Genomic DNA, 13782 nt, shown 5'->3' on the forward strand with positions numbered 1-13782 from the left:
ACTCCAACCAATCTGATTGAAAGATATACCATGTGTGGCATGACATGGTACACCCCCACACAGGGACCCAGCTGTATTAATCCCAATGGTTCAATACGGCCTGCTATAGACTATCCCGCAGAGTATCCCTGATTTCCAGAATGTGCTCCTTCCATGCGGGTGAATGCTGTGAGATAATGAAAGATTGCATCTGTATACAGATGCAGCCACCAGTATAAGGCCTCGGCCAGGTAGGGAAGGGGTGCGCTGGCGCTCGTGCGCTGTGCCCTGCTCGGCCGGGTGATTCGTGGCTGGCTAGGTGCACGCGCGTCTGGTGTTGCGGCCACGACGTCATGGAGCTGGTTCGCCCTCATTGATGAACCGCTCACGTGACGCGCTTGCGAGCAGCAAATTCAAATTTGCTTGCTTGGCAAGCAGCTAAGCGCAGAGCAGGCGCGCCTGCCCAGTCACGCTGGCCACACACATTGTCGCAATGTGTTTCATCGTGGCGAGCGTGAGCGCACCCGCCCGCTCAGCACCACCCTGGACGAGGCCTTAGAACTCTTGCCTGGGAAATTCTGGGGCAGTCTCACTGTATATGCCTCAACATTGCCTCAACACTTCTGTGAGATTCCTAATGGCCCATCGGATTAAAACAGTAGGGTCCCTGCAGGCCCATTCAGTTTGGATGGAACTGCAGGGACCCCCCACTGTGTTAATCTGCATATGCGTTCCCATTATTGTGAATAATATAATAGAACTAAATAACCATGAGCAAAGCGATTGATTACAGGAGAACGGACCGATTTGCAGTAACTAATCACTTGTCTGTGTGCATAATGTATTGATATTTAAAAAAAAGATTAAAATATGGCAGCTTGAACTGCTGGTAGTGTACTGTAAGTAATACTGTACACGTACTCTAGTATAATACAGGTAGTGTACAGTAATGCTCTATTAAACAGCTGAATCTGACCCACGGAGGCTTCCGTAGCCGGATCATAGAGCAGCGTTTGCAGCCCAGCAGGACAGTTTTTTCTCCCTGCATCCCGGACGCGGGACTGGTGCAAACAGCAGCTCAAACCTGATCCTGGACTGCGTGAGGAGGCAGGGGTCCATCCTATATGTGTGTGAGTCCCGTTGTTGTTATATTAATAAATGCATATTCTGAATTTTATACAACTGAATCGTGCCTCACCTGTTTTCCCCTCCTCCAACCCCCATACATTATAATCTCGGGGGGGAGACCCTACCCGACGTCTGGAACCGGGTATTGAGACCCTACTAACCTGAAGATTGAGGACAGTCCCCACTACGCAGACCTAGAGGTGTGGACGGGTTAAGAAATTAACCCCAAAGTAACCAACCCCCTGCAACTGCTCACACTGGGCCGTGTGAGTACAGATACTTCTAGTTATTTATTCCCCCACACCCTATCAATTTTCATTGCTGGGAGAGACGGAGTTCGTCTTAAGAAAGTTACCAATCATTGTGTTTACTTACACATGGCCGTGTAAGTACCTCAGTATATTAAACCTATCCCCCATTTTTAGCTAACTATTTGTGACTACTATCAGCATTATTATTGAATATGCCTCCATAATCCCACGCTCCCCCATTGCCTGTTTGTTTTTATGTTTCTCTAAGGGCTCTGGATTAACCCTTTTCTGGGGTAGAAGCAGGAGGGATTCTATTGCTGGCTCAGAGCATCTTCAAGAGAGCCATAGTTGATGTGATTGCTTCACTGTAAGCCCACTTTTGTTTGTTACTCGAGGTAAGCGCCTGGTTTTTTCTACCTAGCTATTACATTGCTGGCCTGGGATTGACAAATCTTATTTTCATTAAATCTTACCTATATCCTTTTGAAGTCTCCATGATCAAAGATACTGGAAAAATCTGGCACCACACACCAATACCTTCCTCTAACTCCATGTGCAGGGGCAATACAAAAAAAACACGGATCGCTACTTAACTTTTTCCTTATTGCACGCTTCCACACACGAGCATCAGGTGAAAATTTGTAAAAGTCAAAATTTGAGATAAAATATTGATAGATTTTACCAACAGTGGCCATTTTATCAGCTGCTGCATTAATTGCCGAGCAAATTACATATGCATATGTGCAGTGAGGCCTTTTTTGCAGGTACTGCGGTGTACTCATTGTTTCCGTTCGGCGAGCAATTGTGCAGTGAGAAATACAGTAATGTGAAAAAGACACAGTGCATTTAGTTTTTATTACGAAACGCCTAAATTGATACTGTAACTTCTTCAGTACCAAGGTCAATTCACAATGGACCACTGTGTGATTTTTTAAACAACTGCAAGTCGACACATTACTGTAGCACAAGCAGTGTACACATTAGAATTCATTACAATTCATGAATATCTGACACCTGGCGGATACGCCAAGAATTGACCCAATTAAATCCGAACCATTATAATTAAACAGATCAACCGCAAATCAACCGCAGTTCAACCGCGGGTGCCGGGCAGCGCGAATGCAGCATGAGCACAGGGGATGCACCATTTACTCCGCGTGGCATTGAGGACATGGAACCACCACGCCCCCGAGAAGTTTTAGAATACAGGCCGACACAGCAGTAATCAAGGCTACAAGAATTGTATACGTTTCAGAACATGCCGATAAGTGGCTTATCGACGCTCACCCGACGTGTTTTGGACGGCTGCAAAAATTGGTGACTCATGCGTTCATCGCCCACTTATGGCTTATAGAGGCTTACAGAATAGGCCCCTTAAATTCAAAAGGGATGAGGCATCATATCCGAATTATAAGGAAGGTAACAAAAGTTGCAAAAGGTCAATCAAATTATCAAAAATGGTGTGCTGACAGGGGTTGCTTACCCTGCTGACTACGCCAAATGTACTGACAGGAAATACTTATTCAGTCATACTGATTAAAATGCTTATGCTTGTTCGAATTGTCATTATCACCAACAACTACACATATGGACACACACACACCAGTTGTTAGTCAAATATTGTTTATTGAAATACAGACGAGGCCACGATTATCCCAACGCTTGCTTTAAACTAGCCGGGTTACATTCAGGGTATGTGCTGGGTATGTGCTGGGCTAGTTTGAGACACGTTTAAGATATTTTTACATTGACTAACGACCCATAGGATTAACACAGCAGGGGTCCCTGGCAGTCCCATTCAGTTTGAATGGGACTGCCAGGGACCCCCGCTGTTAATTAATCAATGCAGAAATGCTGGGGCTAGTTTAAGGCACGTTTAAGGCATTTATTCAGGCTGTACCTGGGTCTTTTTGGTGATTTCCACTGGTTTGTGTTACAATAGTCACAGTCTCTACTGTACTAAGCTTCTAGTCACAGCAATGTGGATACCACACACAGTTTACCAAGGGAAATCCTACACCTCTCCTCACGAGCCTGGCAGTTAGGCCTCGGTCCCGCTGCGCTCGGTGGCGCGGGCAGCCACACGCGAGTTCCCCACCAGCAGGGGAATCCTGCAGAGCCGGTCCCAGTCCCCCCTGGCTGCACAGCTTACTACACGCTGTGGCGCGTCAGCCGCTATGGGATACAAGAGAATGGTGTTCCCTAGCGTTGACGCGTCACGTGGTGTGGCTGTGAGCCAATGGGGAGGGGAGGCTTCGGGAGGAGGAGAGGCTTCGGGGAGCGGGGAGGAGTGTGGAGTGACAGCAGCGTGAGTGCCTGTCTGTGTGTGTCTGAGTGCGTGCGTGCCTGTCTGTGTGTGTGTGTGCCTGAGTGCGTGAGTGCCTGCCTCTGTCTGTGTGTGTGTGTGTGTATGTGTGTGCCTGAGTGCGTGAGTGCCTGCCTCTGTCTGTGTGTGTGTGTTGCTTTACTTACCCGAGCCGTGGAGGGAGGGAGGGGAGGGGGGGGAGAGTAGCGGGTCCCTCCGCTCAAGCCACGCCCCCCCTCCCGCTCAAACCTCCCACTCCCGCCCACCTCCCGCTCCGGCTCCCGCTCCCTACAGACAGCATATCGCGGTCTGTGTATGTCAGCACCCCGCCTGTCTGCAGTGCGGGCGCGCTGACTCTGGGAGCGGGGCCTTAGCCTTAGAGTTACTTTTTCTGCGATTGAGTATTCATGGACACCAAGCGGCTTGCTTTACCGTTAGCCTTGTCCAGGGATGAGGTTCTACCCTCCCCCCACTTCCAAGACAAAGCTTAAATACCCATACCTCATGGATCAGAGGGGGGCTGGGGGATAGTTGGACTTGCCTAGAGAAGTCAACAACACACTCACTAGAACATTAACTTTTTGAGTGTCAGCCATGAAACTAAAGCAGTGACTATAAAAGAGGAAACATCTTCCAAGCTGAAGCAGACACTTGACAAAGAGAAACAAAACTATGCTGAAGCTGGAACAGACAAAAAAAGAGGAACTAAACTGTTTGCCAAACAAAACAAGTTATTTACAGGTGTGCCAACGAGTATTCTAAAACTTGCCGTAAATGTGCCTTGGAAAATCTGGGGCTATCACCAACAAGATCCAGGTACATGCTGGGTACATGCTGAGTACATGCTGGGTACATGCTGGGTACATGCTGCAACATTTCAGTGACATTTCTGCAGAGACTAATGGCCCATCAGATTAACAAAGCAGGGGTCCCTGGCAGTACCATTCAGTTTGAATAGGACTGCCAGGGACCCCCGCTGTTAATCCGATGGGCCATTAGTCTGTCTGCAGAAATGTCACTGAAATGTTGCAGCATGTACCCAGCATGTACCTGGGTCTTGTTGGTGATTGCCCCAGATTTGTTTAAGAATACTCGTCTTCAATACAGTACTAGTCCAGCACAAAAAGCATTCTTAGTTAACCCATTATACACCAAAAGTAAACCACTTACATGCCTAGGCCATCAGTAACAAGACAAACTTAATTTTCCCTTCAAATGGATAATGAAAAAAGGATTGTGAAAAAAGGATTGCAATAGAAAGTTCTTTAAGTACCTTAATAACAAAAAAAAATAGAAATAAAATATAGGACACTTTCAGTGTGAGATGGGCAGGCAGATTTTTGGAGATAAGGAAAAAGCAGAGGTATTAAGCAAATTATTTGCCTCTGTGTTTACCATGGAATAATTCATTTCAATAGTAGTGCCACAGGAAGAAGCCACAACCTCTATTTTAATGAACAATTAGTTAACTGAGGAAGAAGTTCATAGACGGCTTGATAAAATTAAAGTAAATAAGGCACCTGGCCCTGATGTCAAACATCCAAGAGTTCTTAGGAAGTTAAGTTCAGTAATAGCAAAACCATTACATTTAATATTTAAAGACTATATTTCCACTGGCTCAGTACCACAAGATTGGCATTAAGTAAATGTTGTGCCTATAGTTAAAAAGGGAATCACAACCAAGGAATTACAGACTTTTAAGCCTGACATCAATAGTGGAGAAGCTACTGTACTTGTAGATTTAACACAGTATAATTTTCAGGAATACTTATTGAAAAACAAAATTATTAGTAAAAGTTAGCGTGGATTTATGAAGGATAGGTTGTACCAAACTAACCATAGTTTCTTTGCGGAGTAATGCCGTTGATGTGGTCTACTTAGATTTTACAAAGACTTTTGATACGGTTCCACACATGAGGTTAGTGTACAAAATTAAGCAAAGTGCACTCTGTAAAAATATTTTCACCTTTATTGAAAACGGGTTGAAGTATAGACAACAGAGAGTTTTAATAAATTGAACTTTTTCAGGTTGGGCTAAAGTGAGTGGAGTACAGTACCTCAAGATTGGTACTGGTACCCCTGCTTTTTAACTTGTTTATCAATGACCTTGAGGTTGGCATAGAGAGCAAGTCTCCATGTTTGCTGGATGACAACTAAATTGTGTAAGGTACAGTAGTAGAATCCCAGCAGGATGTAATTTCTCTTTAGAAGGACTTGGATAGACTGGAAAATTGGGCAGGTAAATGGTAGATGAGGATTAATACAGATAAAAATATAAGGTTATGCAATTGGGAAAAAAGAAATAACAGTTAACTTAAAAATTAAATTGGGATAAATTAGGAGAATATTTAATGGAGAAGGATTTATGTGTGCTTGTAGGCAGCAGGCTTATTAATTGTGCCATAAGTCATGCAGTAGCTGCAAAGGCAAACAAGATCTTATCTTGCATTAAACGGACAATTGATGGAAGGAAAGTAAATATAAGTATGCCCCTTTATAAAGAATTAGTAAGACCACATCTTAAATATGGAGTACACTTTTGGGAACCACTCCTTAGAAAATACATTATGGAACTAGAGAAATTGCAGAGAAGAGCCACCATATTAATAAAGGGGATGGACAAACTGAATATGAGGAGAGGCTAGCTGTATTAGATTTGTTTACATTAGAAAATAGGCTTCTAAGAGGGGATATGGTAACTGTTTATAAATATATTCGAGGACAATAGAAGGAGCTTTAAAAATAGCTATTCACCCCAAGGGCAGTACAAACGACACAGGATCATCCATTAAGGTTGCAAGAAATGAAAATTCAACAGTAACAAAGGAAAGTGTTCTTTACAGTAAGGGCAATTACATTTTGGAATTCATTACCCATGGAGACTGTAATGGCAGATATAATAGATATCTTCATAAAAAGGTTAGACATATTTTTGGAAAGGAAAGGTACAGGTATACATGGATATACCAACTAAGTAAACATGGGAAGGATGTTTATCCAAAGATTAATCTGATTGCCAATATTTGGAGTCAGGAAGGAATTTATTTTTCACCTTATGAGATATCATTAGATGATATTTCACTGTTTTTCTTTTTGTTGTTGCCCTTCCTCTTGATCAATATACTGTAAGTACAAATATAGGATAAAGTATCTGTCGTCTAAATGTAGAGTAGTTTGTACTTGAAGGATATATGTCTTTTTTCAACCTCGTCTACAGTATTATGTAACTATGTAATATTGAGGCTTTACAGTATATGCTTTGTACATTTATATTGAGTTGAAAAGTTTTATACTAGTGATAAGGTTTTGTCCGTAATTTGCAAATTATATGAAATTTGCTGTTTGCTCGCTTTGGGAATAATCAAACTTTTTTTAAAAGTTTTAAAGCAGTTTGTCAAATAAAATTCTTCACTGCCTAAAATATGGATTTTGCTGGGCAGGAAAGAGGAGGCGGTGGAGAGGGGTAGAAAAAGAGGGAGAGAGAGGGGGGAGAGAGATCGAGAATATAAGCACTGGGACATAGTGAAATCAGCGTCGCTGAGGTGGGCTAAGCTGCGCTGAACAGATGCACAAAGCCCCTGCATCTGTAATCAGCGCGGCTATAGTTTCTCCCTCCGCATGCTTGCTGATGCGTGCGGAGGCTGAGAAAATCAGAAGAGACAGGAGAGTTTGAAATTTTGCCGCTTGGGGGAGCGGAGGAGCGGTCACGTGACCGCTCCCATCCAATGGGGCTGCAGTCTTTTTTTTTCCTTCTGTGTTGGTGTTCTGAGACAGCAGAGCCACCAGACCAGCAAAGCACAGAGCCAGCACAGAGGTGTGTGTTTGTGTGTGTGTGTGTGTGTTTGTGTATGTATGTGTGTGTGTCTGTGTATGTGTGTGTGTGTGTGTGTGTCTGTGTGTGTGTGTGTCTGTGTGTGTGTGTGTGTCTGTGTGTGTGTGTTTATGTGTGTGTGTGTGTGTGTGTGTGTGTGTGTGTGTGTGTATGTATGTGTGTGTGTGTGTATGTGTGTATATGTGTATGTATGTGTATGTGTGTGTGTATGTGTATGCATGTGTGTGTATATGTGTGTGTGTGTGTGTGTGTGTGTGTGTGTGTGTGTGTGTGTGTGTGTGTGTGTGTGTGTGTGTGTGTGTGTGTGTGTGTGTGTGTGTGTGTGTGTGTGTGTGTGTGTGTGTGTGTGTGTGTGTGTGTGTGTGTGTGCATGTATGTGTATGTGTGTGTGTGTGTGTGTGTGTGTGTGTGTGTGTGTGTGTGTGTGTATGTGTGTGTGTGTATGTGTGTCTGTGTGTGTATGTGTGTGTATGTGTATGTGTATGTGTGTGTGTATGTGTATGCTTATGTGTGTGTGTGTATGTGTGTGTGTCTGTGTGTCTGTGTGTGTGTCTGTGTGTGTGTGTATTTGTGTGTGTGTGTGTGTGTGTGTGTGTGTGTGTGTCTGGTCTGTGTGTGTGTGTGTGTATGTGTGTGTCTGTGTCTGTGTGTGTGTGTGTGTGTGTCTGTGTGTGTGTGTGTGTGCGTGTGTGTCGGTGTCTGTGTGTGTCTGTGTGTCTGTGTGTCTGTCTGTGTGTGTGTGTGTGTGTGTGTGTGTGTGTGTGTGTCTGTGTCTGTGTGTGTCTGTGTGTGTGTGTGTGTGTGTCTGTGTCTGTGTGTGTGTGTGTGTGTGTGTGTGTGTGTGTGTGTGTGTGTGTGTGTGTGTGTGTGTGTGTGTGTGTGTGTGTGTGTGTGTGTGTGTGTGTGTGTGTGTGTGTGTGTGTGTGTGTGTGTGTGTGTGTGTGTGTGTGTGTGTGTGTGTGTGAATATATTTATCAAAGTTGCACAATGTTAATAAATAATTTATTCTCACAACATGTCTTTTTTAAAAAAAAATTAAATATTATATAATATACACACACACACATATACACACACACAGGTTCCCCAGTGACACACAAACACACAGACCACTTCAAAGTGACACCCACACACCCACCCACACACACTGACAGCTACCAAGTGACACACACACAGTGATACCTGCCTCCCAAGCGCGCTTGCTGTCTCCTCTGCCAGGACAGCATAAAGCTCCTGGTAGAGCGAGCGGCAGAAAGCAACAGCACAAAAGTGTTTATTATGTCCCAGGCCTAAGTATGGGTATATGGGTCCATGACTAAAGAGGTCTCCCCTTTTCCTTGCTCTCCCTCTCTCCTTGCTTGAAAATGTCAAATTTCTCTTTGACAGTTCATTTCACTTGAACTTCTTTTGGATATAGATAACATTTTGCTGTATTTCAAACTTTTTTACAAGATCATACCAAAAAAGTGAGCAGAATTCGGGAAGTTTACACATCATGAAATAAATTCCAGTTTGCTCTAACCTTAATCAGAGTAGTCCATCCTTGTTATAAATGGAAGGTTTCACATGACTATATTATGGAAGGATTGCTTTTAGTACTGACATAAGAAATTGTGTGCATCACTATATATTTCACACATGATTTAAAGTCACTGTATATACATTGCAACAGACTTACAGGACAGTACATAATGTAGTCTTGTATAAAATGTGCCCATACTTGATTACCACTCACAATGTTTCTCAGCACTCCAGCAGGGGGTTTCTTTGGATCCTCAAACTGGTCATCCATAATGTCAACTTTAATGTTATTCCTGACTGCTTTGTTTTATAAAATGGCACAATAATCTGCCATCTTTGGAACTTTGCGGGTGTATACTGTGGCACTCCTTATGACTTATCCAAACATATAACTTGACTTTATACAGTCCACATGTCTGCTCAATGGTAGAGCCCAAAGATTCTATAAATATACCTAATTATAGTAGTACCCTGCTGGAGTACATGAGTTGGACACTGGAGTGAGCAGCCAAGGTCATTATTCATATCTTGCATTACCTAAAAAGAAATACATTGAAATATTGTTATTTGAAAGATAATGTTTCAATTGACCAATAACAATTTGAAATACTCAGCCCCAGTATCTACATCTGCATCACCCAAAGGCGGATGCCTGATAGGGTTCCCAAAGAGCTGCTCCCCTCTGCACAGAACCATGCTATGGGTTAACATCTGCTTTTGCTTAGTACTATGTGTTTCGTTAACCCCACCCACTGGCATATTTTTAATGACACAGAAGGACAAAGAACTTTAAAACAACAGCTGCATTCAATCTGAACCCCTTCAGTCTACATTTACATCACACCAAAGAAAAAACTGTCCTGCCCTTCGGTAGTCAGTAGTGGCACCTATGGTGTCAACCTAGTCATGTAGGGCTGGGAAAGAGGGAGCTATGCATGGCCACTAAGATGACCGGAGTAGGAGGGAAATATAACCCTTTCCTATGTCGCAACTCCGGTCTGGGTCCTGCTCTCCTCTAGTCTTCAGCTCCCGCATGCAGCCTTCTGAATGTGTACAAGAAATGGAAGGGCTCCGGCGCAACTGCGCATGACAGACTCCAAACAGCTCCCGGATGAATACAACAAAACTTTATTCGCACATTAACACACTGGGGCTACACCACGATCTCCCCCTCTACGCGTTTCACCCTCTAGAAAAGGGCTTCGTCTCCGATACACGTGGAGCAACCCGGAACCGGCAAGGAGAGTAGCCTCCTCTACAACAGCGGCAGTGGCGTCCCCACCTTGAAGTGAGGAACTTTAATCTGGAGTGGAGATTTTCGATCCTGGGTCCCTGCTACCAGAGGAGAGAAACCCAAGCCTGTACAACGTGTTCCTGTGTTGCTGTTCGCCGAGTGGTAACATGTCCCTAACATGTCATGCTGTGTATTTTTAATCTTGATGTACGTGCAATATTCACCATTATTATATAAAATCTTTACTTTTTAATATACTACACTATGAGGTTTTTTTGCGCTGTTTTTCTTTTTGTTTTGTACTAGTTCTGGAGTGCTGAGCCATCCCACAAGAACAGTGGCATAAACCTCATCTTAATCAGGTTGTTTTATTTTCCTTAAGGGTCACATATTCACTTATCACTTTTAATACAATTTATGAGCGCAGATCACTTTTTTTATTCACAGGGCGTGCATCTGCAGCTGACCATTATTTAAACAGGGTTTGAGTGAGTGTCAGTTATTCTTTGATAAAGCGCCTCCACGGCGGGAAACTCGTCAGAGTTTTACTTGTGTGTTTGTCTTTTTGGCACATATGCCCAATACATAGTTTATTTTTGCCTCCAGCTTTTTGTCCATTTGCAGTGCTCTACTCTCCATTTTTCTAGTTTTGCTCTGTTTATTTACTGTAACTATGTTAACTCTGTGCCCAGGACATACTTCAAAAAGGAGGAGTAACTCTCCATGTATTACTTCCTTATAAAACATTTTATAAAATAAAGAAATAAGCAATTCCCCTCTTAACCTACCAGCACTACATTCAGATTAGAGTATTAACAAAAGGCTTTGTTCTACAATGAATTTTGAAGCAATGGTTATTTTGTTTATTCTCTGATTAAGTGTGGTAGGTAGTACATGTAGGACACATTTCTACATGCAAAAAACAATTTGTCACTGAATTGATGAAAGCAGCAGCTGTGAATCAGAGAAATGTAACTATGTAAATGTCATTGTGACTTGTAAGAAAATGTACAGTATTATATTTAGCATTATAATGCAAGCACTGAACATTTTTGCTGCTACGGTTATTAGTGTCAGACTGGCAATTACGCAGGAAGTTTCTAATAACTTTGAAAAGTGTTGCTACTATTTTTATGTATATTTGTGCATGACGGGTGAAGGAATTTAGGAAACATTTCAGTCTTCCTGCAAGATATTAGTCAGTCTTTTTTAATGATTAGAAAGTCATGCTTCTTCTGTACTTTTCTTTATGCCTAACTCCTTAAAACTTGACATGAAGCGTAATAAGCTTTAGATAACATAATCTTCATATAATGGGATTTTTTTTTAAAGCCAGTTGCTAAGTATATGAATTATTACAAGAAAAGAAAGCAAAATATAATATAACAGAGCCAACTTTGTAAGTTCAAACAGAGGGCAAAACACATTTTCCATCAACAAAATTGTTTAATAAGAGACTATAAACAGTTCAGGAAGTTTGGGGTACTCGCATTAGAAATGAATAATGCTGCTGCATTTCTGTAATTCCAGCTGGAACAAGGTATGATTGGACTTTTATTTAATTGTGTATAGACATTTGTCTATGTATTCAACTAAAAAATAAAATCTTGAGCAAAAAAATAACATCCTGAAATGTAGACATAATTATATATTTAGAAGAAATTGTATAAAAAGTGTGTACCACAAAGCTAAATCTGAGTATAAAATTTATTTATTTGTACAAAAATAAAAAAGCCTCGAGATAGGCACACTCACAAAGGTAAAGTTGGTAAGCGCATGTAGAGATAATATCTCATGGTGGAGTGATGGTAGGTACATCCAAAAGTGAGACAGTCATCTGTATCAATAGAAAGTAGCTGGTAATGATCCCACAGCAGATAAAACGTTTCTGTGTGCCCACAGTGATCCAGAAGTGGTGCAGGAGCCAGTAGCCAGGAGAATATGATGTTGCTCCCACAAGGTAAACATAGGCTGCAACTCCACCAGACTGTTTCAAACGCTATCGTAATGATGTTACTGTAACGCATAGCTCACCACAAACGAAGTACGACCGCGGTGCTGAGGTAGGGAATTGAAAAACGCCAACCCACAGCCACGCTGGCGCGCCTAGGATGTAGATTGGTCGTGCAAGCCGGATCAGTGTTATAGAGTGCAGAGTAGTCGTATATACTTTCCAGGTCAGGATTGGAGAATAGCGGATCGTTGGGGTACTTTGCCAAGGTCAGGATTGTAGAGGAGCGGATCGTTGGAGTACTTTGCCAAGGTCAGGATTGTAGAAGAGCGGATCGTCGGAGTACTTTGCCAAGGTCAGGATTGTAGAAGAGTGGATCGTCGGAGTACTTTGCCAAGGTTAGGAGCGGAGAGAAGCGGAGTCCAAGAAAACAAGCAGGGTTCAGGCAACAAAGGGTTAATCAGGCAGACAAGGCAAGACAAGGTATCAGGAACAGAATGCAGCAAGGCACGGCATCACACTGACTATGCTCAGCAAAGGTAAGCTGAAAGTGCAGGGTATATAAAGGAGGGGGCTCCAATAGCAAGCAGGGGTGGAACCAGGAAGTGAATCGTCATAGGCTGCTGGTGCACACAGGTGTGTCCAATGATGCAGCCGATCGGGTAGGAGGTTGCTTGCAGCCCGCACGTGTCACAGGGTTCAGAAGGCGGGACTTGGAGTGTGTGATACTCCCACGCCGGTTCCGTGAGACGTCAGAGCGAGGTGGAGCCTGGAGCGCGCGTCACTGCCATGCTGGTCTTGTTTAACAACAGAGCGGGGACGGAGCCTACAGCGCGCGTCAGCGGGGAGACTAGATAAGCGCACACGACGTACAGCCAGGTGAGGTATGGGATTAGAGGCCACAGGGGGTGGAACAGACTGCGCAGGGTCCGCGCACGCGCGCGTCACAGGACCGGAGGGCTGCGCTATTTGAGTGTCTGTGACCGAAGGGCCAGTAAGATGAGGAGATGGTCCCTGAATGCTGGAATGGCGAATCCTCGCAGAACCCCCCCCTCTAGGAGCGACCTACAGGCGACTCCGTGAAGGCTTATCCAGAAATTTGGAATGGAAGTTACGGATCATCCTGGAAGCATGAACATGATGACTAGGAACCCAGGATCTTTCCTCTGGGAAAGGACAGCACCAACACTGACATCCGATGCATCTACTTCTAGGGTGAAAGGAAGTTTTGGATCAGGATGAATAAGGATAGGTGCAGAGACAAATGCACTCTTAAGACGAGAGAAGGACTGAATGGCCATGGGAGGCCAAGAAGTAGGGTCAGCTCCTTTCTTGGTCAAGGCAGTAATAGGAGCTACCAATGAAGAAAAGTTCTGGATAAATCTACGATAATAGTTCGACAAATCCGAGAAACCGTTGAATGGCTTTGAGAGTGGTGGGTTGAGGCCAATCCAGTACCGCTTTGACCTTAGCAGGATCCATATTAAGTCCAGTGTTGGAGATAATGTATCCAAGGAAAACGGTGGAGGCTTGGTGAAATTGACACTTCTCGAGTTTGGCGAAGAGTCGGTTTTCTCGTAG

General features: G+C 43.5%; 1 protein-coding gene across 1 annotated transcript in view; it reads right to left on the minus strand.

Annotated features, from left to right (window-relative positions):
- LOC142492372 (uncharacterized) overlaps positions 1 to 9287 on the minus strand; it is a 30675-nt gene extending 21388 nt beyond the window's left edge. Inside the window, exon 1 of the mRNA XM_075595019.1 lies at positions 9216 to 9287. Coding sequence (XP_075451134.1) covers positions 9216 to 9287 — 72 coding nt within the window. The remainder of the gene's footprint in view (positions 1 to 9215) is intronic.
- Positions 9288 to 13782: the final 4495 nt, after the last annotated feature.

This window comes from Ascaphus truei, chromosome 4 (assembly GCF_040206685.1).
Source record: "Ascaphus truei isolate aAscTru1 chromosome 4, aAscTru1.hap1, whole genome shotgun sequence".
Classification (NCBI taxonomy): domain Eukaryota; kingdom Metazoa; phylum Chordata; class Amphibia; order Anura; family Ascaphidae; genus Ascaphus; species Ascaphus truei.